This window comes from Peromyscus eremicus, chromosome 17 (assembly GCF_949786415.1).
Source record: "Peromyscus eremicus chromosome 17, PerEre_H2_v1, whole genome shotgun sequence".
In the NCBI taxonomy this organism is placed as follows: Eukaryota; Metazoa; Chordata; class Mammalia; order Rodentia; family Cricetidae; genus Peromyscus; species Peromyscus eremicus.
Window position 1 is genome coordinate 36,985,343 of NC_081433.1, and position 27,052 is coordinate 37,012,394.

The following is a 27,052-nucleotide window of genomic DNA, read 5'->3' on the forward strand; positions in this document are numbered from 1 at the left end:
AAACCAAGTGATACAACAGTTGCTATAAACAGGTTTAGTAATAAGTTAATATAATTTGATTTTTTTTTTTATGGTGTTGGGGATTAAATGCAGGGCCTTCTACCCTTGGGCTATAGCCCTGCCCTAATTTAACACTTATGTCATCAACTCTCAGGCTTCAGGCAAACTATACCCTCGTTAGGTAAGTTCCGTGCATAGTTAGCTACTCTGTAATGCTTCTACAATTAGTTCATCAGGAATATCATCCATTGTACTCTTGTAACCCAGAAGACTCTTGTCTGCAGCATCAGCGAATTCAGCATCTTCTGTAGCTTCCAGGAAGCAGACATCATCTTTGTCATCCCAGTCAGTGTCAGAAAACTGGCCGTGTGACAGGTTACTGGATGGTGGGTTTTGAGAATTCTTGGTCAGTGAGTTGCTGGTTTCATCTGCTTCATCAGAAGTGAACTCCTCCTTTATTTTGGTGGAAAAGAGAAGTAGGATAGAGGAATAAAGATTAGTCAGAATATGCGACTTCACTACACACTCCAAATATGTTGAGTTAAGGTATGAAGTAATAACCAGTTTTTCAAAGTCAAATGGCATGCTAGATTCCTGTTGTCAAGAACCGTCCCCATGGGGCAGGTAAGTTAGCTCAAACATGGTTGCTTTTGTAGTGTAGACATACTTGAAACCCCAGGCTGAAACTGCCTGTAGTTCATGGCAGATGCATTTCAATATCCCCAGAAGGGGTACAGCAAAGGTAGATGTAAATTCCTAATGGGAAGATAGGCTAGCTGGAGACAAGCTGGAAAATACCTTTCTTTCCTTTTTTCTTTCTTTCTTTCTTTCTTTCTTTCTTTCTTTCTTTCTTTCTTTCTTTCCTTTCTTTTTTGAAACAGGGTTCCCCTCTCTCTCTCTCTCTCTCTCTCTCTCTCTCTCTCTCTCTCTCTCTCTCTCTCTCTCGTTTTTGAGACGGGGTTTCTCTCTATAACAGCCCTGGCTGCTTGGAACTCACTCTGTAGACCAGGCTGGCCTTGAACTCACAGAGATTTGCCTGCCTCTGTTCCCACGTGCTGGGATTAAAGGTTTATGCCACCGCCGACTGCTGAAAATACATTTCTAAGTTAACAAAAATCACTCCCTAGAACCTATGTAAAAAAGCCAGGCATGTAATCCCAGTGCTAGGGAGGTAGAGAGAGATGGATCCTTAGAGCTTGGTAGCCATCCAGCCAAGCCTCCTGAGTGAATACCAGCCAGTGAGAAGCTGTCTCAAAACCAAAAAGGCTCCTAAGGAAAGACACCCAAAATTGTCCCTCATGAGCACACACAAATGCATATCTATCTATCTATATATGTATATAAAGATGTATATATATATAAAGATGAGGGAGAAATGGCAATGTTAACTGTTCACTTGAAAGGCATTTCTAGAGTTATTTCTAAATAATAAACATTTAAGTTATGCTCAAATAAACCAAGAATACTTTCATTTGGCATTTTGGGGGTATTAGAAAAGAAAAAAATGCCACCAAAACCAGTCACCAAAATAAATGAGTGACTGGGAATGTAGCCCGGGGGAGAGCACTTGCTTCCCATGGTTGAGGCCCCAGGTTCAATTCCCAGCACTGCAAAAGAAATGAAACCACTCAAAACCAAACAAGATGATACATTGCCCTTTCAGGAGATAGTTTAGGATTTAACCTGTTCCTAGTTATTTCTAGCACTTGTAAGCCTAGCAGTCTGCCAGAGGGAGGGTCTGCCTGTCAGTTCTTTATGGCCAGCTCACGGCATTTTTCCTTTAAACCTGGATGCTGGGTCTGCAGAGATGCTCAGTGGTTAAGAGGCTGCCTTTCCAGAGGACCCAGGTTCAGTCCTCAGCACACTCATGGTGCCTCACAACCATCTGTAACTAGAGTTCCAGCGAATGCAATGCTTTCTTCTGCTTCCTTGGGTACCAAGCACACGTTGGTGCATAGACATACAGGCAATCAAAACACTCATATACATAAAATAAATGTTTTCAGAAGAGATTTTTAAATGTAGGTTTCAAAGGATGCCAGTTTTCTAGGATATAAATGTAAGTACTTGTTCAGCCTGTAGCAGGTCATTTATTCTAACCATGGCAATCTGAAAGAAGGTGTTGATAGATGTGGGTGAAAGTAAAAATTAAAAAAATTGTAAATAACACATAAAAAATATTAAGATGTCATAGGAAAATGGACACAAATTCCTAAGAGGAACAGAAGTAAGAACCTAAAAAGAACACAGCTTCATTAAGAAGTACAAATGGAGAGTGACCTGGCGCCTGTCTCCAGGCTGCTGCTGATTGGACGGTGCTCTCCGCGGTGCTGGCTAACTTAGCAGCAGGTGCTTCCATCAACATCTGTTCAACATCTGTACAGTCTCAATTCCTAGGATGTCATGGAGCAATTTGGCAATAGCTAGTAAGGAAAATGTTTGATACTTCAGAGAAGAAACCTGTCCATGCATTACGACTTTGGAAATAAAGTGAGCACACACAGTGTAAACAATGGAAGACTTATGCTAAAACCTTTGCATCAGTTCGGCCTAATTATGTGTGAAGGTTTTTACCTTTTTGCTTTATTTTTTTTTTTTTAAATATTTGTGTGTGTGCCAAGTGCATGCAGGAGCTTGTGGAGGTCAGAAGAGGGCACTGGATCCCATGGAACTGGACTTGTGAGTCACCATGTGGGTGCTGGGAACTGAACCCGGTTATTCTACAAGAGCAGTAAGTGCTCTTCAACATGAACCATCCAGCCCAATGCACTTTTGCTTTGTATGTTTTTTCTTTCTAACACTAAATAAATAATTTGGATTAAATGTTGGTTTGGCAAGCTAATATTACAAAACCAAAGTTGTGTATTCCCATTGACACAGTTCTACAGATAGAAATCCAACTTACAGATACTGTCGGTCAAACAGACACTAAGACAAGCACCTTGGTTTACTCTATAAAGCAAAATGTTAGAAACTTCTTATATGCCTGGGACTAAATTGATTACTCACTTTATTACCTAGCGGTCCCTCTTATGAGAGGCCCTAAGGTGGGAAGATGATTAACATATCCCAAAGTGAACACACAAGTGCCTCTCATTGTGTTTAAGAGCCATCTGGACTGGATAATGTTCATAGTTCACTTACACTATGTACCAAAACACAAGGCCAAGAGCTACACTCACCTCTTTCAGAAGAAACAGGAGACTTACTTCAGTGGGTAATGGGAAACCTGAATCAAAAAGATGGAATATTTTTAGGTGGATGTCTAATTTTCAATTTATGGTAACTATAAAAATTAATAACTCACAGTTAGATTTGAAGTTTTGTGCTTTACATACAGGGTCATGGCATTTTTGATACCAAACTTCATTTTTCAGGTCAACCAGAATCCTTTATGTATAAAGAAAAGAAAGCATTAATACCCATACTGTATAGAAAATAAAGCTCAGATATATGCCATTTGCCAGAGATGTGCCTACGACTTAAAAGATGGAGAAAGCTTAAAAAGCTAAAGGATGAAAATAAACATGTCTAATCAAAAGAAAACCAGTTGCTAAGAAAACACAGGGGCTAGCTGAGAAGGACCCATGGGGAAGTGCTTATGCACAAGGCTCTGAGTTCCACCCTTGGAACCCACATGAAAACAAACCAGGAGGAGGCTAGGAAGTCGGCTCAGTGGGGAAGACCTGAGTCCAGATCCCAAGAACCCACATAAAAACTGGGGGCACATCTGTAACCCTTGTGGGGATGGGGAACCTGGGAAGGGGGAATGCAGGAAGATCCCAGGAGCTTGCTAGCCAGCCAGCCTAGCCCAAATGATGAGCTCCAGGTTGAGCAAGGTATTCTATCTCAAAAAACAAGATGGAAGGCGTAGAGGAAGACACCTGATGATAATCTGTAGTCTGCACATGTACATGCATGGATGAGGGCACCTGCACACACAAACACAGTAAACAATACACACGCATGCATTTTTTAAAAGGCCACAAGTGGTGGCACACTTGTGATCCCAGTGGTGGATGTGGAGACAAGCAGATCTTTGGGACTCACTGACCAGCCAGCCTTGTCTAATTGGTGAGCTCTAGGCCAGTGAGAGACCCTCTTAAAAACTTTTGACTTCCACACACGTGCACTTACCTGCATGTGCACACATCAATATATACACTCTACAAATGGACTTCTGAACAGGGAAAAAAAAAAAAAGCAGGACATTTCTCTAGGAAGATCCAAAAGTTTTCAAGTTATAGCCACCAAAATAATATAGCTTCAAAATACACAAGCAAGAGTGGACAACATGCCAGGTGTGGTGGCACACACCTTTAATCCCAGCACTCGGAGGCAGAGGCAGGGGGATCTCTGTGAGTTCAAGGCCAGCTTGGTCTACAAAGCAAGTTCCAGGACAGGCAGGGCTGTTACACAGAGAAACCCTGCCTTGAAAAACCAACCAAACAAGAGTGACCAGCACTGTGAGGATGACAAATCTCTTCACAGAGGTCAGCACAGACAGGGAGTGTGGAGTGTTCAGTCACAAACAGGAAGTCTGTATCTCATTTCCTACCCAAGGCTCAGGGACTGTTTAGAAGAGGGGGTGGAAACACTAAGAGCTGGAGGTCAGGAAGACTGCTGCAAAACACTATCTCTTGGACATGAAGGGCCATTACCCTTGTGAACGCACAGCAGCTGTGGTTGCCTGCACAAAACTTGCACAAGATCAGCTAGTCAATAGTCAATTATGGAGTAGGAGGAGGTTCGCCAGTCAGCACCCATAGATGAGGGATGCAGACAGTTGATGGCTTCTGGAGGAGGGAAGAGTCAGTTTTCTTTAAGGGTGTAGCTCTTGGTAGGTCAACTACACTCCAGCAGATGACCCCAAACTCAGAAACATATGGGAAGGCAGGAAGGTGGGGGTTGATCTGGAAGGATTTGGGGAACGAATCAGTACGAATATGATTGATTATAATACATTGTATAAAGATGGATGCTCATATGAACTGAACGAGACTGAGGCAGCGTGCTCAGGGCCTGACCGGTTCTGCACCAGATGAGATCCTAGAGCTGAAAGAAGTGGACACGTGCTCCCATCCCTAACCCAGAAGCTATCACCAATTGATGACCACTCACAAGTGAAAATTTAGTTTCCTCCAAGGAAGTTTCAAAGAGGAAACAAAGCACTCTTAAGGGTAGGCTGCATGCCCAGCAGTAGATAGTCAACAGAAAATGAACTCAACAGCGTCTTTGGAGGTTCCTTGTCTCATAATGTCATATCAGGGCTTTTCCTCCTTTTTAAAATTTTTTTCTTATCTTTTATTTTTGTTTTATTTATATATTTTTCTCTCTTTTTATCCTAAGTGGCATTTTGAAAGATGGACCCCAAAGGGAGTGACACTATTAGAAGGTGTGGTTTGTTGGAGGAAGTGTGTCACTGGGATGGGCTTTGAGGTCTCTTTTGCTCAAGCTTTCCTCAGTGTGACAATCAGTTGACTTCCTGTTGCCTGCAAGATGTAGCACTCTCAGCTCTAATACTACGTCTGCCTGCACACCACCATACTCACCATCATGATGATAATGGACTGAACCTCTGAAACTGTAAGTGAGCCACCCCAATTAAATGCTTTCTTTATACGAGTTGCCATGGTCAGGGTGTCTCTTCACAGCAATAAAATCCTAACTAAGACACCCTACATGGCTTCTAGTTTAGTGTTTTTATGGGATTTCTGAGTGTGCAAATGGGTCTCTGCATCTACATCTGTTTCTTGAGCCTTTTCTTGTCCTCTCTTCCTTCTGTTAGTTTGTTTTGTCCTATTCCAATGTGTTTTTGTTTTATCTTATTTTATTTTATTATTATCCCTTACCTATTTGTTTTTCAATCCAGAAGAGAGGGAGATGGAGAGAAACTGGGAGGAGCAAAGGGAGGAAAAACCATAATCAGGATATATTAAGGGAAGAAAAAAAAACCTATTTTCAATAAAAGGAAAAAAGAAAAATACACTTTTTTTTTGAAACAGGGTTTCTCTGTAGCTTTGCTGCCTGTTCTGGAACTCACTCTGTAGCCCAGGCTGGCCTCGAACTCACAGAGATCCGCCTGCCTCTGCCTCCCGAGTGCTGGGATTAAAGGCGTGTACCACCACTGCCCGGCATACACATTTATTTGTAAAAAGAAAAAATAAACATTGTATGAACTTCTCAAATTCCTTGATAAGGATTTGATAAAACAATGTCTTCTCTTAGAAATCGACAGATAAATTAACCACCAAAGTATCAGTAAAGATGCAGAAAATATGAATAGAACAATATCAATGCAGTTCACAAACTTGATCTAATAGGCACAGATGAAGAGGCTCTTTGTAATCACGTGCAAGCCACTAATGAAGCCTGACTCCATGCTAGCTGTACTCGGAGCATCCTCAAATGTAAAAGGATTGGTCTGAGGGCTGGAGAGATGACTTAGTATTAGCGAGGGCTCACTGCTCAGGCAGAGGACCCAGTTCAGTCTGTAGCACCCACATCAGCTGGCTCACAACTTCCTGTGACTCCAGTTTCAGAGGATCCTTTACCCTCTGAGGGCACTTGCACACCCATGGTGCACATAAATTCATGCAGGTACACATAAACAAACACAGAAATAAAAAAAAAATCTTTAAAAAAAGAAGGAGATGCATTAGTTTGGGCTGGAGGGATGGCTCAGCAATGCAGAGCACGTGCAGCTCTTGCAGAGGACCCAGGTCTGGTGCCAACACCACACGACAGCTCACAACTGTCCAGTTCCAGGGAGGCCGATGCCTTCCGGCCTCCACAGGCACCAGTGAAATATGCCAAACTAAGCAGACTTCAAAATCAGGAGGAAACTCGACAGTCTTAACTAATAAAAATAAAACCTGAAGCATTTTTTTGCATAGTGTTAAATCTCCCCACAGGGAACTGAACCTGGGTGCTCTGCAAGAGCAGCCAGTGCTAAGTATATAGTTTTTACACCTTATACAGGACATACATTTACACATTGTAAAAATGATTTTATATTGTCAACACTGTTTCTAAAATTATAAGTATTTTACATATATGTTAAAGGCGCACAAGCCATTAATAAACAACAGTACTTACATAATATTATTACTTTTGTGGGCTACATATTATAAAAATGACTTTATATTGTCAACATTGTTTCTAAAATTATAAGTATTTTCAATATATGTTAAAGGCGCACAAGCCATTAATAAACAACATTACTTACATAATATTATTACTTTTGTGGGCTCTTCCAATGTTTTCACACCAGCGGTATTTGCAAATATCATAAACGAGTAATTCTTCTGGGAAAAAGTAGCTCCAACGCCGAATTCCTGAAATGCAAAGGTTGCTGCTCAAGGAACTATCGCTCTGTCGTGTAAGAGTTACTAAAAAGTAAGCCAAGCTTTACCTCCTTTGATGTCGTGTTTATTCACCAGAGAAAGAACAAACTGGTCAACTTCAGGGTACGGGGAGCACTGAAAACCTTCCATGGACTCGACTGCAACAGAGAGAAGTATGTACAAACGAGAACAGTTACATGCTGAAAAACACCGATCACACTATGATCTCACACAGTTAAGGGTCTTTCCTCCCTCATCTGCAGCTGCCTCACTGTCAGTTCTTGGGCTCTTGCTGTGCCAGAAGGAGGCAGTTAAGACTGAAACTTCAACGAGGTCAAATGCTGGCTAGTTTTTCTAAAAAGACAAAGAGGAAAGGTAGACCCTCAGCCCAGAAGTGGAGAGGAGGAAGGGTGGACCCTCAGCCCAGAAGCGGAGAGGAAGGGTGGACCCTCAGCCCAGAAGTGGAGGCACAGGTCTCCTGGCTGAGCCTGGGTGTTGCCTCCAGCTGCCTGACCCCTACTTCAGCCTTGATGTTTTGCTGTTAAATGGTGCCATAGGACTTCAGTACATAGATACTGAGGCCATTCTGAGGTCACAAGGATTCAAGACAAAAATAGACCTCTCTGCCATCTTGTCTGAGCAGGGAGAAAGCATGAACACCCAAACTACAAAAATGGCCAGACACTACTATCCTGACTACCACAAGCAGATGTTGTGCTTTACCAAGTACAGTGGTATAAGTCTCCCTCCAAGATGCCGCCTCCTAGGTAAGATTTCAACACCTTACTCAGATACCCCAAGGACTTCCATCACCTCAGGGAATAGGAAGTCATGAACTCAATTTGTGTTTCCTGGAGGGCACTAACAACTTTATTTTATATCTAAGAATCTACTGTCATAACTCAGGATGATCTGTTCACAAATTCATTTAGGGTTTTTTTGGTTGTTTTGTTTTGGTTTTTGGTTTTTTTCGAGACAGGGTTTCTCTGTGTAGCTTTGGAGCCTATCCTGAATCTCACTTTGTAGACCAGGCTGGACTCACAGAGATTCTCCTGCCTCTGCCTCCCGAGTGCTGGGATTATTGGCATGCGCCACCACCGCCTGGCTCATTTACGTTTTAATGACAGGAAAATCTAGTTTTCTTAAAATAAAGTTGTAATTTCACTTAAAATAGTTAAATATATAACTGGAGACATTTTGGGAAATATTTCAGTGTAGAAATGAGAAAAAACTCCCAGACAATGTCTAGAAATATATCTTAAACAATCAGAAGAAATAAACACACAAGATGTTGCCCATGTTTTTTAACAGGCTTGTAATCATATAATGTGTGTGTGTGTGTGTGTGTGTGTATGTGTTGTGTTGTTGTTGTTGTAGCATCAGGGGACCTATTGAACCCAGGGCAAGCGCTCTATACTCGTAATTTTAGAATCTACTTTTTCTCTTACCATCATCCTCAATGGGTGTCTTCCACATTATACAGGCCTTACAAATCTAAACTTTGTAGTTAGGGAGTATGTCATCCAATTCTGTTGTATATTTAGATTGGAGTTTTTCACTATTCTAGTGACATATCAACATATGTGAATAAAAGTATTTATTGGAGGCTTTATATAAGAAACTTTAGAAACTTTAAAAACCCTATAAGTTCTTCCGTACAGGAATGGGCAGAATACGACAAAGTCATCCGTGGAACACTTGGCAGAAGTGCAGAGTCAAACAGCAAACTACGGTAGTAGTTACCCATAATTTTAAAAAATACACTCATTTAGTGTGTGTGTGTGTGTGTGTGTGTGTCACAGACTGAGTGTGGAGGACACAGCATAAGTTGTGGGAGTCAGTTCTTGACTTTCACATGGGCCCCTGACTGAATTTGGGGGTCAGGCTTGGTGGCAAATGCTTTTAGCTGCTGAGTCCTCTCAACAATCCACCTGTCTGTGTGTGGACAGAGGGGAGAGCGGGGTGGAGAGACGACTCGGTGGTTCCTCCGGCCTCCACAGGCCCCAGACCTGCACACAGTTTGTATAGACAAACGTGCAGGCAAAACTTCTTAAAAAAATGGGGTGACAGATTATGTGGTCATATTTTGATGTGCTTGTTCTATATAAAATGCATCATTTATATATTCTCTAAATACCACAGAATGAAAATCAGGTCTTTTAATTAATAAACACCCATGAAATGTTTTTACAGTATGTCCAACCTGGTTAGGAATCTAGAAGAACTAGTTTTAAATTGATCAGCAGATATGGGCACTTAAAATGTAAGATTTTCAAAGCAAAATAGATTTGAGGTCCCTAAACTGGAACGTGAAACTGTTTACAGTTACCTGACGTGCCGGTGCTGTTAAAATACTCAGCCCGCTTTCTTTTAGTCTGAGGCGTGTCACAGGTGAGAATCCGTAACGTGTCTGAGAACCTAAGGAGAACGTGTGAAAGAAATAAGTAACATCGCGTCAGAATTAACGTAAGATGACCAGAGAGGAAGCAGTCCCACGTGCCTTCACTGTTACCGCCCAAGGTGCCAGTCTTACCTCATCATGTAAGATTATGCCAATTAGATATAGTTCCTGGAGGCTGCAGAGATGGTTAAGAGCACTGGCTGCTCTTCCAGGGGACCAGGGTTCGATTCCCAGCACCCACATGACAGCTCACACCTGTGTGTAACTCCAGAAGCAGGGTTTCTGACACCCTCACACAGACATGCATGCAGGTTAAGACACCAATGCACACAAAATACAACAGAAAAAGAGACAAACAAACAAAGAAACCCTTTCCTTTGAATGGTCATTTGGGGAGTGTTTAAAATAATTTCTTTACAGAGTAATCCAAGGCTTCTAGGGAACTGAAATGATCGAAAGCATAGTTCTACTCCCAAACACACAGACCTCTGAACTTTCTGTTAGGATTTGGAAGCTATGAACATGGAAGGAAAGGGTAATGAGAGCGTGTGTGTGTGTGTGTGTGTGTGTGTGTGTGTGTGTGTGTGTGTGTGTGTGTGACCAAAATTCACACTAACCACGGAGAACTTGGCCTTCCTTCCGCTCCAGAAGAGAAATGAGACACTGCCCCCAACGCATGTGGCCACTGTTGCGGGCGGGTTATGTGAATGTTCCAAACTTAATTCAACAACGGGAAGGGAGGCCATTATTCCCACTTTAAAAGTCTCTGGTCTGTGGTGGTGCACGCCTTTACTCCCATTACCCGGGAGGCAGAAGCAGATGGATCTGAGTTCAAGGCCACCCTGGTCTACAGAGTAGGTTCCAGGACAGCCAGGGCTACATGTCTTTGATCTTACTTTTGAGAAGTATCAAAGGAACCCAAACAAAATAGAGATAAGTGGTGAGAGAGAATGTATCTTCCCACTACACATAACTTCTCCTAGAGAAACATCCTTTAATATTTATTCCTTTTTTGTTTGTTTGTTTTTTGACAGGTTTCTCGCTGTAGCCCGGGCTGTCCTGGAATTTGCTCTGTAGACCAGGCTGTCCTTGAACTCAGAGATCTGCCTGCCTCTGTCTCCTGAGTACTGGAATTAAAGTCACGTGCCACCTACACCCAACTTAATATTTATTCTTAAAATTAATTTCTACAGAATTTTTTCCTTAAAAAGTTTTGGGGAGATACAGAGGCAGGTGGATTTCTGTGAATTTGAGGCCATCTTGGTTTATATAGTGAATTCCAGGCCTACCAGATTATACAGTGAGTCTCTGTCTAAAAAAACAAAAAAACCCCAAAGCAAAACCTTTTGAGGAAGGTAAAGGGCAAAAACAACACAGTAAGTTGATGTGGTTTAGTCTAGTTGTTAACTACTTTTGTTTGTTTTAGGGCTTTGCTTGTGTTTGCTGGTTTGGGGGGCAGGGTGATGAAGGATTAACACATGGTTTCATGTAGTCTGGCTGGCCTTGAACTCACTATGTAACCAACGGTGATCCTGAGCTTTTTGTCCTTACATGTCCACTTCCCGGGAGCTAGGATTAGACGGGTCTGGGTACTAACCACATTCTGAGCTGACCAAACTGCCACTCCAGTGAAAGTGGAATGGGTGACCAACACATAGAAACCTAATGTGTAACAACAGACCTGACAATAAGGCATGCCATTGTAGTACGGGAGCTAATAGCATTAAAAGTTTTACTTATGATTGCTGGCAAACTATTAACTTGGCAAATATTTGTGATAGGATGGTGATTAGAAAAAAAAAATCACATGACATAACCATATGATCAATGATCCCAGTCAAAACACATTTTCTGGGGCTTGGTGCAGTGGATCAAATACAGGGCCTTGAGTACTCCAGGCAAGCGCTATAACCATGAGCTAGCTATACCCAAGGCAAGAAAGTTTTTGATTAGGGAGCTCTGTAAGTTCTAAATGTATAGGTGTGTATGTGGAAAGAAATTGAGACAGTGGTAATTATACTTTCAAACACAATGCACATATCATTATTTTCTACTTTATAAAGTGATAATTTTAGACTAACTAGAATTTCAGAATACATTAAATATAATCATAAAAAAGATATAAAGAGGAAATTGAATTGTTAGAAACATTTCTTGCTATTATTTTTCAGATATAGGGAAAAGAGACTTTTAAAAACAAACTTTCTTTTTCTTAAGGCAGAATCAATTTATACAATTCACATTTTAGCAATATGCAATGCTATTTACATAAATACATGATGATTAACTCTGCTCTACAGACCTGACATTGCTCACCAGGGATGACAGGAAATACTGGTTTTCCTCAGAAATGTCCTTTGACTGTTCTGGAATAAATCTATTATCTTCAGCAACCTCCAAAGCCACACATTTTCCTATCTTGGATGATTGATACAGTCGAAAGTTTCTGTTTCTTGTATAAACTCCTATATCAAAAATTAATTTTAAAAATGAATCCATGTTTCCATGGTTAGTTTTGTGTTCAGTAAATATTATGTTTCTGCAGAATTTCTAGAAAAGACGATTCTTTCTCATATACAAAATTAAAGCAATATACAAATTAAGATGAGCTGATTTAAGATGAGAAAAGGCCCCAGGCAGAGAGCTAACCAAATGATTCTGGAACAGCAGCTCTTCAAAGGAGAGCCAACAGAAGAACGGGACAAAGTGCCAGGAATAACATTTGTGACTGAGAGCCGCCCCAGAACTGGGGCAGAACACCCCAGAGAAAGGGAGACACCAAAATCTAAAAACAAACAAACAACAGAGTATCTATAACAAATCTAACAAAAGGTGTGTACGATTTCTATGCGGACAATTATAAAACATGGCAAGAAATGAGGAAACACTAAAGAAATGGGGGATCCTATCATGTATCAGTACTAGCCCAAGAAATGAAAGCCAGAATGAACAACAGAACAGACCACAGTCTGAAATAGGTGCAGATTCTGGATTGATGGCAAATGGTCCTGCTGAGCAGTGGGGAATGATAGCCATTTCCAACAAATGGTGCTGAGGTAACTGGATACCACAAAGTAAAAGATGAATCTTGACGTTTTCACTCAACAAGCGAAAACCCATTCCAAAGGGATTACAGAACCTAAGCATAGCCCAAGCAGGCACCGGCTTGCCTTTTACAAAGGACTCAGGCCGCTGATGGTGCTGATGGTACTTACCTAAATCTACAAAAAGACACTTTTCCCCCATGTTATTCTTCACAACTAAAAATGAAAGATCAGGGCTGTGCTGCTCCCAGGCCTCTGAAATCTCTTGTTTTAGTGGTACATCTGAAAAACAGGAAGCTTCATGGCCCGCTGCCTCTGGAATCTTATCTTCATCTTCCTTGGTAATTAAGTGAAGAGCAGGTTGCAAAATTCTTCTCACAAAATTACCTAAGAAGAAAAAGTTGTAAGACTCCAATCTAATCTTATTTTCTCTAGACTGTAACTTATGTCTAGATGCATATCTACAAACAACAGTTTTATGCACTGAAGCTTTTCCCATGTGATTGCTATAAACTGCAGTCGGTCTCCTCTGCCACGTCCTTCCACTTGTGTGATCTTTTATTTTTTCAGTGCCCACTGGCCTGGGAGGGCGTCAGCTGTAAACACATCATTTACATGTTGCTAGTAGCAACCAGAGCCTAACGTGCCGCCAGCAGGAATGTCCACTTTGGCTACTCCACATGGAGCGGAATGACTGAAGGACGAGGACACCAACGCAGAGACAGGGACAGCACACAGAGGGTCTGCCACATGCCCCCGGAGCTTGGCCAAGTCTGATGGGTTCGTCCTCTCCCATTCAGCTGCCACCCATGCCCCAAGAACCCTCACGTTGAGTCCCAAGGCTGTTTCCAACCACACATCTCCCTCAAACATCTGGAACTAATTAACAGATTTTTGTATTTCATCTCCGTAAGACTGGAATCCATGAATTCTGCACTCTGGAAAATCGGTGAGACAACTGAACTTCTTCAAATTCACACGGACTATTTACACCACAAAACCAAGCATTAATACAGCTATTACATTGTTCTGTATATAAAACTGCATACACAAAATAATGTAAGAAAACCTCCTCTAGAACTGTAAATTGGGGCTTAACTACTTTAAATATGAAAAAAGCTTGAATCTATATGTCATAATACAAACATGCTTTACACTCAAAATCTTCTTTCTCTAAACAAGACTTTCCGAGGCAAAGAAACAAATACAAGTTGTCTTGCTTTTTTGAGGCAGGGTCTTGCTAAGCAGTCCCAACATGCCCTTGAACTTGGGATCATCCTGCCTTGGCCTCCTTCATTCTAGGACTAAAGGCCTGTGTCACCATGACTGATACACGTTTAGCATCTTAAAAGAAATTAGAACTGGATATGGTGGCACATGCATGCTACCCCAGCTCGTAGGAACCGGTCAGGAGCCAATCTGAGGCCAGCAAGGGCTACATAGCAAGACTGTCTCAAACAAACAAAACGGGGGCTGGAGAGAGGGCTCAGCAGTGGAGAGCGCTTCCTGCTCTTCCAGAGGACCGGAACTCAGTTCTCAGTTGTCAGGCAGCTCACAAGTGGTACAACTCCAGCTTCTGGGGATCTGACACCTTCCTCCAGCCTCACGGGCACCTGCACTCATGTGGCACAGGTTCACACACACACACACACACACACACACACACACACTAAACATAAATAAGTACATAAATAAGGAAGCATTAGAACATTAAAAGGAAAGCAAAGGCTTAAAAAGCACAAGATGAAAAAATAACACAGAGGTGTGATTATTTCCAGAAGGAAAAAGAGCAGGTAACACGGGTTAACAAGATACAGTGTATCAAAGGACTAGGAAACAATATAAACATAAATCGATAGAGCTGACTTTCTTGGAAACTTCAGATTCCATCTGCCTAACCCCGATAATAAGAGCAGTGAGAAGTGGACCGCCAAAATGGTCTCACGGGCAGTACTGAGGCAGCCGGGCCTTTGACCCTGGGCAGGAAGCTAACATGGCAGGAGGAGATGGCAGCCAGCCAGCCTGAGTATTAGCACTCTGGCTGCCAGAGCCCATCCTGCTATGTCCTTCTCTTCTCTGATCTGTGGTGGAAGCGTCCTGTACCGATCAAGTTCTCTAATCGCTTCCATTTGACCCAGTTCCCCTTTCTGCAAGGCTAGTAACAGGAACTTGAAGTCTCACAAAGAGGAACACCAAGAAAGGGGAAAGAAGGGGGAAAGGTGGACTAACTTGTATTGCATTGAATTGCATTCTGGCTGTAGAGACTGCCTGGGATGATAGCCTGTTTGTCAAGTCTGGCTGCTCTCACTGTGGCTATGCTCTGTGATAGCAAAGGCTTTCTTACTCTCGTCTGTACGATGAAATTCTACCCCCAAACTCAGACATAGTGTGATCTGCTTTCAGAAGCTATCTGCCACAGAGGCTGCTGGGTACTAGCAACTACCCATTGTCCTCTAGCTAGACAGACTCTCAACATGCAGCCTTCCGTCAGCAGTCACAGAGCAGACTGTGAGGAGTAAGCCTGAAGAAAGAGTTCCTCAGGACTGTTTTCAGACTCTGCTTATCATCCGTGCTTTCACTCAGCAAACAGTTATCAAATGCCCACTTCCATTTGTTATTGCTGTTAATATTTGAAATATTATTAATAACAATATTAATATATGCTGAACAATGAAAACAGGAAATATATAACAGTCCCTGCCACTAAGAAACAGTAAGCAGAACTGGGAGGTGGTTCCATGTGTAAAGTACTTGCAGCATCAGCCTGAGGCCCTGAGTTCAGATTCCCAGAAACTACAGAAAACATAAGAAAGGCCAAGCATGGCTGTGCCATCTGTAACTTTGGTGCTGGGGAGCAGAAACAGGCACATAGATCCAGAGGGCTTGCTGGCCAGCCAGCCTAGCTGAAACAGCAATCTTCATGGTCCTATCATAGAGCAATAATGTGAGAAAGTAACTGAGGAAGACATCCTCATGCCACCTCTGGCCTCTACATGTGCCCACAAGGGTGAATGCACCTGCACACACACATGGACATGTTTACAACACACCCACACATGTGTGCATACTACACAGAATGGAGATAAGAAAACAGGAAACCACCCTAGGAAGTGGTGGTAAATGCTTTCACATAGTAACACTGGATGCTGCAACCCGGAACACTGGCCTTTCAAATCTTAGGTTGGCCCGACAGAACAGCTCCTCAGATGGTCTCAGATGTTCATGTCTTGATCGACCATCCGAACTGGAGTTCAGAGCAGCAACAAAGAGTATGAAGGCCCACGCACTAGGGTAATGTGCTGGGGTGGGAACTAAGTTACGGATGGAGTGGAGAGTTGACGTGAGATGAATCTCACTGTGTAAGTGGGTGCAGTTTTCCCTGAGGGCAAAGAATGACCCCTGAAGAGTCTGAGGTGCACGGTGCTATCATCACACCACTCTAGCTAGCAGACCAAATAGTCAGGTGGAGACCTACCGAGGTTGAAGACCACATCAACATGTGCACTGGATGGTGGTGACTGACGCCACTCAATGACAGACATCACAGGAGGAGCAAGGTCTTTAGAGAGGGAGCTTGGGAAGGACATGTTGAGAGGAAATGTTGGTGGGACGCTGCTGCAGGAACCTGGTGTCTAGAACAATCTGGGCTAAATCTAAAGATCCTAGTCATCCGTGTGGATGACAATCGCGGCCACGACAGTGGGTGATCAGGAAAGGCGGTGGCAGTGGATAAAGGCTGACCCATCATCCAGCCGGCAATTGCTAACAGCGAAGGGATGAGAGGAAGAGTCAGGCTGAGCCAACTAACACGGGAGGTGAGGAGCGAGCACTCAAGCTCACTGTGACCCAGCACTTCTCTAACCCATCATGAGCTTTATGCCAGACCTTCAGTGACCGTGCTCACACCTCTTATTCCAGGTGGCTGTGAAGTCATGGGACACTTGTATCTCTGAAATGGGTTGCCTATTACAAGAACGTTAGCCAGCTCCTTAAGCCTAAGGCTACTATTGCTTTGATGAACACCAGGACTTCTGGTTCTCTTTAAACTTAGATTAGGTGTTCCCACCTGGCCTATTTGCATGTTCTCTGGCTGACTTCACTTTATATCCTGGCCTTCATGTGTCCGAGGGCAAATACTCTGCTTACACTTTCAGGTGTATGCATCCCGACATCACGGCAGCTCTAAAGTTCTTCCTGGACAATAAGCCCTTCTTGATATGACCAAGGGCCCAAGCCTCCAAACTAAGGCTAATTTATGGCTGAAGCAAAGGTCAAAAATACCCATATTATGGGGGCTGGGGAGATGGCTCAGAGGTTAAGAGCACTGGCTGCTCTTGCAGAGGTCCTGAGTTCAATTCCCAGCAACCACATGGTGGCTCACAACCATCTATAATGAGATCTGATGCCCTCTTCTGGCATGCAGGTGTACATGCAGGCAGAACATTGTATACATAATAAATAAATTTTAAAAAAAAAAAAAAAAAAAAAAATACCCATATTAGATATCACAGATAGGACCTCTCCTGACTTATCAGAAAACTGCCAAGGAATCCTGTTGAAACAGAAACCAGTAGTATCAGGATATGCACACTCATCTCCGCGTGTATGCTAAGAGGTACTAATGCCACCGATATCCTGAGAAGGTTAAACTCCCTGGACTAGAACAGCAGGTCAAGAGCTAAGGCCAATCATGAACACTCATTGCATCTTTTTAGAATAGGTAAGCAACCATAAAGGGCAGGAAATACCTAGAAAACCTGAAGAGGAGAAGGAAAATACAAGTTTTTAATATAACTAAGATCTTTTAAAAGGTACTCACCAACATGAATGTTATCTTTAAATGCCACATCATGGAGCTGAAATATTAGATGTCGGCTAAATTTTTCTTCAGTGCTGGAATCCAAGTTGAACACATCTTCAGCTGAGCAGTGAACACTGTATAACTCCTCAAGTGCATTACAAACATGCTAGAATACAAGCACATGCAAATAATGGACGGTTTTGATTTTAGATTTCTCTACCAGCAATCCAAATACCTTGTTACAAATTGGATGACTGATCATCAGAACATTTGAGTTATAGCAGCCTTACCAATTTACTTATAAGTTTAAATACATCACTTAAAATTATTAAATGTTTATGACAAAAATGTATAGGCAGGGCTAGAGCAATGGCTCAGGGGCTAAGGTGCCTACTCTCCCAGAAGTCCTGGTTTCAATTCCAGCACCCACATGGCAGTTCACAACCATGTTCCTCCATTCTAAGAGCTCCAACATCTTCATCTGTCTTCTGGGTACCGGCATGCACTTGATACACAAACATACCTTCAGGTAAAACACCCATACACATAAAGTTCTAAAAGTAATTTTTAAAAATTTCTCTTAGGGCTGGAGAGATGGCTCAGCAGTTAAAAGCATTCACGCTCTTTCAGAGAACCCAGGTTTGATTCACAGCACATACATGTATGTTAGCTCATAATAACATGTAACCCCAGTTCCAGGGAATCCGCTTCCCTCTTCTAACTTCTGTAGGTACCAGGATCACAGAGAGACATGTAGGCAAAAGTACCCAAACACATTTAAAAAATAAAAATAAAAATTCATATGCTCTCAAGACTGAAGAAGACTCTTAAAGGTCAAACAATTTAATTTATACACGCATCTCCACTAAAACTAGAGTAAAAAGCTCCTTGTTAAGTTTCTCCTAAAATACCAGCTGTCTTAGTTGGGGTTTCTGTTGCTATGATAAAACATCATGACCAAAACCACCTCGGGGAAGAGAGGGTTTATGTCCTCTTACAGCTCGTAGTGCACCATCCCGGGAAGCCAGGGCAGGAACGGGTGCAGTGGTCATGGAGAAAGGCTGCCCGGGCATATTCCTCATCAGCCTACTTTCTTATACCATCCAGGACCACCTGCCCACGGGTGCCAATGCCCCACAGTGAGCTGGGCCCATCTACATCAGTCATTAAAACAAGAAAATGGCCCACAGGTCAGTTGGAGAGGGCATCTTTTCAGTTGACTTTTCCTCTTCCCAAACGACTCTGGCTCATGTCAGGCTGACAAAACACTAGCCAGCACAGTAGCTGAAAGTTATCATCGCTAGTTCTAGTCCTTTTATAACTTCAATTATTAGAACATTTCTCATTCCTGTTGAACCTACATCTACCTCTAAGAACACAGCCTGAAAGCGTGTGGCTTAGGAGACCAAGATTTGGATGTAGAAAGTGCCAAGTTTGAGTTTGGCCCTGCCACTCACTGATCTTATTGCTATGATCAAATCTAACCCTGGCATTCCTCAGCCGTGAGAACTAGTAAATGGTAAATAGCACCTAACTCTTGGAATATGGTAAGGAGTAATGAGAACATGAGATTACTGAGTTAGCACAGTGCTGCACATGGGTAATTGCTTAAGAGCATTGCCTGTGGAGCTCGAGACAAATCATTTCTCCCTGGTCACTGTCAGTGTTCTCATCTGGAAAATGAAGAACTAACTACCATCGAGTTAGCAAAAACGTTTGCCAACCACTTAAATATCTAATAGTTACACAGAAAGTTACACCCGCTGCCAATGGTTTCATATTACTAGATTTCTGTTATGAATTCATAATTACTTCCTATCAGTCCCACCATCTGAGCTTACTTCCCTTTAGTAAATTCTCACTTTCTCAGCGGTCCCCCTCAGTCTGTTCATCTATGTCAAGCATTCCTGGATCTCTCTCTGAAGTACTCACATAGCTGCAGTTTCACACCAACTTATACCATTTTGGTATCTGCTCCCTCTGTATTACAGACGGGGAGCAGACCCTGGCCTGCCCATTGTCTACTGACTACAATGAAGACACAGCAGTGTGAGTCAACTTGAACAATGTGCTTCAGGCAATGATTTGGGAAAAAATAACGCAGCAAGCTTAGTTTTTAATACAACAGAGTCACACTAGATATTATATGAGCAATAGATAAGTTTCCATCTTCTTTAAGATGCTTTTTTGTTTGTTTTTCAAGACAGAGTTTCTCTGTGTAGCTCTGGTGACATAGAACTCCCTTTGTAGACCAGGCTGGCCTCAAACTCAAAGAGCTGCCTGCCTTTGCCTCCTGAGTGCTGGAATTAAAGGCATGCCCACCCAGCCTTGTTAAAGCTATTCTTTTCTATGGCAGCTAACTCAATCCTAATTTATTATTCTTTGTTAGATTAAGCAGTCTATAATGTCAGAAACCATGTCTCTGGCTCACCATTTCATTCCTGTAGTCCACGTACAGAGCCACACTCAGTAGATGCTGAAAAGCTTTTGGTATGTGAATAAACTTCTGTGCTTTAAAGTTACAGAAAGTAAATTTAGTGGCTCTTTAGTTTTATCAACCTTCCCTAAATTATACTTCCCAAGTTAAACTGTAAGCAGAATTATAGTTATCTCTGAAACTACACTATGAGACTTGGAGGTTAAAAACACATGATTACTTAAGCAATCTGCATTACTGACAAAATGTATTAGCACCAGAAGTCATCCTCATCGGCAGGAGTGGCTTTATTGAAATGTATCAGTTAAGTCATTGAGCCCAAAGTTGTCCACAGTTATTAAACAGTTATTTATTAACTATCTGTTCATTTAAAGATAAGAACTAATCGAATTTGATGGGTGTGGTGGTGCATACCTGTAATCCAAGCACTTAACTGGGAGATAGAGGCAGGAGGATCAGAGGTTGAGGATTTTCTATGGCTACATAGTAAGGTGGAGGCCCCTTTGACATATATGTGACCTTGCTTTAGCCAGCAAGATGGCTGTGAGTAAAGGTACCTGGTGCTATGTAGGATGACCTGAGCTTGATTCCCAGGCCCTACATGGTGGAAGGCAAGAACCAGCTCCTGCAAGGTGTCCTCTCACATCCCCGCGTGAATTGTGGCGCACGCATGCCGAAACACAACAAACAAGTAAAGCTTAAATGTAAAAAGAAAACAACAAATAGCCAACCTAATTTAAGCTCCATGAGACTCAAAACATATTTACTAAATTATAAAGTGGTTATGTGCAAATAAACTAAAATGAAATTCATTTTAATATAATTACAAACAGTTATATTTAAACAATACTAATAATACAAACTGCTCTATCAAATAGTAAACATGTTAAATAAAATTGTTATACAATTTTGAAGTTAGATTTCTATAATGTCCTCCACATTTTCCTGATATAGATTAGTTCTTCAATGGTTATATAGAGAAGATGTAAAGAATTAAGAGGAAAAAAGAATTCAACCCTTAGATGATCTTTTTGTGTGTTTATTAAATCTATTACATAGAGTTTTATCCTCTGTTTCTTACATTAGGGATATTTCTACTTTCCAACACATTGTAGCACTTTGTTTAATAGTAGCAATAGGTTTAAGTAGAAATGAAAGCCTCTGAATCTTAGTTCTCTGTAACCCATCTATGTAAGAAATCCTACATTAGACTGTGGAACTGTATCACATAACCAGGAAAAAGAGTCAATCCTGATGAATTATAACAAACATAAAGTCAAAAACTCAGCCAGTGGCTCACACCTGCAATCAGCACTCCAGAGTCAAAGTGTGGAAGAGAGTCTACGTTTCAGGATAGCATACACACACAAAAACCAACCAACCAACCACCACCAACAAAAGCCCATACACTTCACCAGCTACAATGAAACAGGGCATTTAAGTTTACTTTTGGGTGTTCAGTGGCTATAAAACAATGTTTTGTTTGGAGAATTAAGGAGGATTTTTACATATGTTTATTCTGCTTCAAAGTCAGAATGTTTGCATATTTAACTTAAAGTCAATATGCAAAGATCTGATGAAATTAGCAGACCTCCCTTAGCAAAAACATTTGAATTGAGATGGACTTTCAAGTCACAAAATTACTTTTCATAAAATTATCATATGGTTAACATTCAAAATAAAAAATGTTAAAACTTACTCTGAGGCAAAACGGTCACTGCAATTTTCACACAATTTATGCAAAACAATCTTAAGTTTTTAAAACCAGATGTCAATGTATAAGTCCATATAATTTTGTTTTACTGATACAGCTAAATAAAAAAATAAAGATTAGCACTATACGCTTTTCTTAGATGAAAACAGATGTAACTATATGTAGTCTAGGTTTGGCCAGTTTCCATCTGTAGAATCCAAGTATGTTCTGGTCTCTTTGAGTCTTAATTTTTTCATCCATAAAGGCGCAGATACAATTTTCAAAATTCCCACCAGTTCAAAAACTTCTGATACTACTTTTAGTCAAAATTTTCCTGAATTTCAAATCAATGCCCAATTTTAACAGTGAAATTTGCTTTACCTGGCTTTTGCTACAGGTAAGTATACTGGAAGTTGAAGAATTAAAACGTAGGTCAAAACAGAAAATTATCACACTGTCATTTATTTTAGCTTTTAAAATTAGATATAGCCGGGCGGTGGTGGCGCACGCCTTTAATCCCAGCACTCGGGAGGCAGAGCCAGGCGGATCTCTGTGAGTTTGAGGCCAGCCTGGTCTACCAAGTGAGTTCCAGGAAAGGCGCAAAGCTACACAGAGAAACCCTGTCTCCAAAAAAAAAAAAAAAAAAAAAAAAAAAATAGATATAGTAATATTTTTTTAAAAAAATATAAGCATTAATTTAATTTTCATTTTGTTTTATTATTTACTCATAGGAAATGTTGTCAAAAGGAATAGCAAAAAAAAAAAAAGTATGCAGACTATGGAACCTACGTGTGACATAGAGTAGAGGCGGTGATTAATGGAAGTGTGTAGGAGAACTTACCTCTATGAGTAATGCAACCATCTTTTTCCCATCAGCTTCCGGATTGACCAATTTGTTAAATTCCAAATCAAAATAAAGCTTGCACACAGCATTCTCGGGAATAACTTCGTAGCAATGCAAGAGGGTCTTTCTAAATTGAATAGTCCAAGATTATGAGATTTGTATCTTACACTGTAAATCTTTTAACTTATTATTGCTGGGGTGGGGGAGAGGGCACCAGAGGTGTGCCAGCCAGAGGACAACTTACAAAAGTCATTTCTCTTCTGCTATCATGGGTTCCAAGGACTGAACTCAAGTTTACTAACTCAGCCACCTCACCAGCCCATACATCTTACACCTTTTAAACCATGGAGTTAATCCTGTACGCGAGAACAGTGATTGTTATGTTTTATGAACGTATAACTATGAATTAATAAACTGATAAAGACAATAAGCTAACAGTAAGTCTGTGGCTCACAGTATTAAAGAGTTTCTGACAAAATGATGTTAACAATTGCAATCAGGAAATTATTTAACTGGCAAATAAGGCCAATCTTACAGTGCTGTTTATTCACAATGTCTTGATATGGCATCACTTCTTTATTTTTGTTTTTGCTGTCGTTTTGAAACAAACATGATTTAAGAAAAGAATGTTCTTTCTCAAAATGGAATCCCAGAACCACACATGCAAGCACACACACACACACACACACACACACACACACACACACACACGTCCATGAATCTTCTGTGGGAATTTTTAAATTCTATATTTTCATTAGGAAGACGCTTTTAAATGTTTTACTTTATTTATTTTTATTTCACATGCATTAGTGTTTTTCCTACATGTATGTCTGTGCAAGGGTGTCAGATTTCCTGGAACTGGAGTTACAGACAGTTATGAGCTGCCATGTAGGTGCTCAGAATTGAACCCGGGTCCTCTGGAAGAGCAGTCAGTGCTCCTAAGCACTGAGCCATCTCTTCAGCCCCTTTAAATGTTCAACGTTTTAAAAAGGAAATTCTTGAGACACCTTCACCCACCTCTTTTAGATGTGTAAATTGTCCTTTTCCATCTAAGCCTCTTCTCTGCTCCCACGTTTAAATCTTTATTAAAACCTTATCTCCATATAGGTTTTGAAAATAATAGTTTTTAAGAAGTAAAAAAAATCTGAATCTCTAGACTTCAATAATTATCCAATTTATGCAGGCACGGGAGGAATGACTTGGATTTGGGTAAATAAGAACAGATGCTGATTCAAAACACAAATACGTCGAGTTCAGACGACACTCTATACAAATAAAGGGTCTGTAGTTAGTTTAAACAGGAAAAGCAGGGGCTGGAGAGACGGTTCCCTGATTAAGAGTGCACACTGCTCTTCCAGAGGACCCGAGTTCAGTTCCCAGCACCCATGTCAGGTACCTCACAACTACCTGTAACACCAGCTCCAGAGGATCAGACATCTTCTTCTGGCCTCTTCAGCACCTGCACACATGTGGCACTCACACATACTCAGAAACAGAAATAAAATAAAACAAATAAAATATTTTAAAAAGGGAAAGTGATAAAGTACATCATCACATGGCAGATAGTACCTGTGGGTACCGCCACATACATTCTGACAGCACTCCATTTACAGTCCAAGATGAGATTTGGTTTCAATAAAACACCATCTGTCACATTGTATTGAGAACCTCTATGGTCTAGATGTGGTGGTGCACACCTTAAGTCTCAGCACTCAAGAGGCAGGGGCAGGTGGATCTCTGAGTTTGAGGCTAGTCTGGTCTGCAGAGTGAGTACCAGGACAGCCAGGGCTACTCAGAAAAACCCTATCAAAAAATACTAAAAACAAAAACAAAAACAAAACAAGCAAGCAAACAAACAAAAAACTGGGGTTGGGGATTTAGCTCAGTGGTAGAGCACTTGCTTAGCAAGTGCAAGGCCCTGGGTTCGGTCCTCAGCTCCGGGGGTTGGGGGGGTGAGGGTTGGGGGGATGGGGACGGGGGACCAAACAAACAAAAAACTTCATTCACCTGACTGATATCCATGTATACAAGCATAACTAAAACTAGTTTTGCAACTGAAGCTACTTAAATAACATTATAATGAAAGTATTTTAACTCAAATCTGAGAAACAGGTGAATGTAACAGGTCTGTTAGATGGATGGATGGCTATTTATATCTATTTTACTTTGCACCATGTGTCTACTTTCCAATATCACAATTTTAGGTCTCCTGAAGACAATACAGCCTCCTGAGTAAACAGGGCATTCTGTGAGGAACTTTAGTCTTTGGTGTCAGCCCTGCCTGCCCTCTTTGAAATGACATAAAAGCAGGCATTCCTTAATTAATATATGTATATATAATTAATAAGGTCAGTGCTCATTTATAATTAACAGTTGAGCTTGATATTTTCTTGTACAACACAATCTATAATACACAGATGTGTGTGTGTGATTCCCCCCTCCCAGAACTTATGAGACAAACTGAATACTGCAGGTGACAAGGTATCTCAGTGGTTAAAGGCACCTGCTACCAAGCCTGATGCCCCGAGTTTGGTCCCTAGGACCCATATAGTGGAAGATAAAAAACCAACTCCCAAAAGCTGTCTTCTAACCTCTACCTGTATGCCATGGCACGTGTGTCTACACAAGTGCGCACGTGCACGCACGCACACAAACACACGCAAACTAAAGAAATAAAATTTTAAAAAATTTAAAAGATTATGTGTGCAGGGCATGGTGTTGTACACCTTTAATCCCAGCATTCAGTCTGCTTCCCTCTGTGAGTTCAAAGCCAACCTGGTCTACAAAGCGAGTTCTAGGCCAGCCAGAGCCACCTAGTGAGATCTTGTCTCAAAAAACAAAAAAATAAATAAAAAAGAAGAAAACTTATTGAAAAATGATGTCAAATATGGAACCTCCATATGACATATGGTGGAGTCAATGATTACCTATCACTAGCTTCTGTGAGTACTGCAACTACTTTTTTAAAAGGAACTTCAGAACTCAATTCTAATGGTTAAAGAGTAATGTGCTGGCTAATTTTGTGCCAACCTGATACACAGCTTCAGTCATCTGAAAGGCAGGAGCCTCAACTGAGAAAATGCCTCCATATGATTGGGTCGTGAGCAGACAAGCCTGTAGGGCATTTTCATGATTGATAGGGTGGCCCCAGCCCACTGTGGATGGGGATACTCTGGGGCTGGTGGTCTTGGGTTCTATAAGAAAGCAAGGCTGAGCAAGCCATAGGAAGCAAGCCAGTTAGCAGCACTCCTCCATGGCCTCTGCCTCAGCTCCTGCCTCCAGGTCCCTGCCCTGCTTGAGTTCCTGTCCTGACTTCCTCTGATGATGGACTGTAGTGTGGAAGCGTAAACCAAATAAACCCTTTCCTCCTCTACTTGCTTTTGGTCATGGTGTTTCACCACAGCAATAGTAACCCTAAGACAAGTAACTAATCATGTGGCCAAGAACTGAACATCAGTTCAGCATGAATTAATTTCAACAAAAAAGGAGCTTAATGTGCTGCTCTGCTACTTACCGGGACTTATAGTAAAACCAAAGTTGAGCATAGGACGTTACGAGGTAAATACGTTGTCCATCTCCTGCTTTGCACTCCAAAGCAAATACGTGAACATTCTATAGAAAATTTAAAATCATTTTGAAAAATTTACAACATGCAAATCTAAGTTCAACTGTAACTAATGAACGTTCATAAAGAATTTTGCCACTCGATACCAAAATTTGGAATACCAACGATTAACTTATTAAAACTAAGATAGTCACCACACCCATGCTATCTCAAATTTATATATATTTTTTCTTTCATATTTATTTATTTTATTTCATGTGTGTAAGTATTTGCTCTGCATGTATGTATGTATACCATATATGTGCCTGGTACCCAGAAAGGTCAGAAGAGGTCACTGGATTCCCTGGAACTGAAGTTATGAATGATTATAAGGCATCATGTAGGTACTGGGAATCAAACCTGGGTCCTCTGCAAGATATGGTACACATACATACATGCAGATAAAACACAAACATAATAAAATAAAACTTGAAATGTCATTATTGTTCATTACTAAAATATATTAGGAGATTAATGGATTCAAAGGGATATTTTTATAAGTCGTGTGCCATCAAGATTACTATTGTGTTATCTTAGTAAAGTATCTTATTTGAAATGATAGCAAATAATTTTTTTAAACCTTGAGTGTTACTTGAAATTTAAAAAAAAAATAGAGCAAGCACCTCTTTACAGCTTTTAACAAAATTAAAAGCTTGACTCTGACGATGGAAGAGCCTCCAAACGGAGGACGGGTCTTCCGGCTTGGACAATCTTGGTTGATACACAGAGGACAACGGTTTCCTCTCGTAGTGAGATGCTCGCTCTTCAATCTGCTTCAGCGTTGCTTCCCATTTCCTCATCGTTGGTTCAGAAGCAGGGAGAGGCTAAATCCAGCCTCAGAAACCTTTCTATCAACGACTACTAAACAAACAAAAATGTTAA

The 27,052-nt window shown here is 41.2% G+C and overlaps 1 protein-coding gene across 1 annotated transcript; it reads right to left on the minus strand.

Moving 5' to 3' along the window:
• Primpol (primase and DNA directed polymerase) lies at positions 1-27,052 on the minus strand. Its single transcript, XM_059244789.1, has 12 exons — positions 26,794-27,052; positions 26,081-26,178; positions 22,564-22,693; positions 17,611-17,758; positions 12,963-13,178; positions 12,050-12,212; positions 9,676-9,764; positions 7,415-7,504; positions 7,229-7,337; positions 3,308-3,390; positions 3,183-3,229; positions 1-453 (listed from the first exon to the last, which is right to left on the minus strand). Exons 1-12 carry the CDS (start codon positions 26,968-26,970, stop codon positions 199-201), a joined length of 1,605 nt encoding a protein of 534 aa, XP_059100772.1. The 5' UTR covers positions 26,971-27,052; the 3' UTR covers positions 1-198.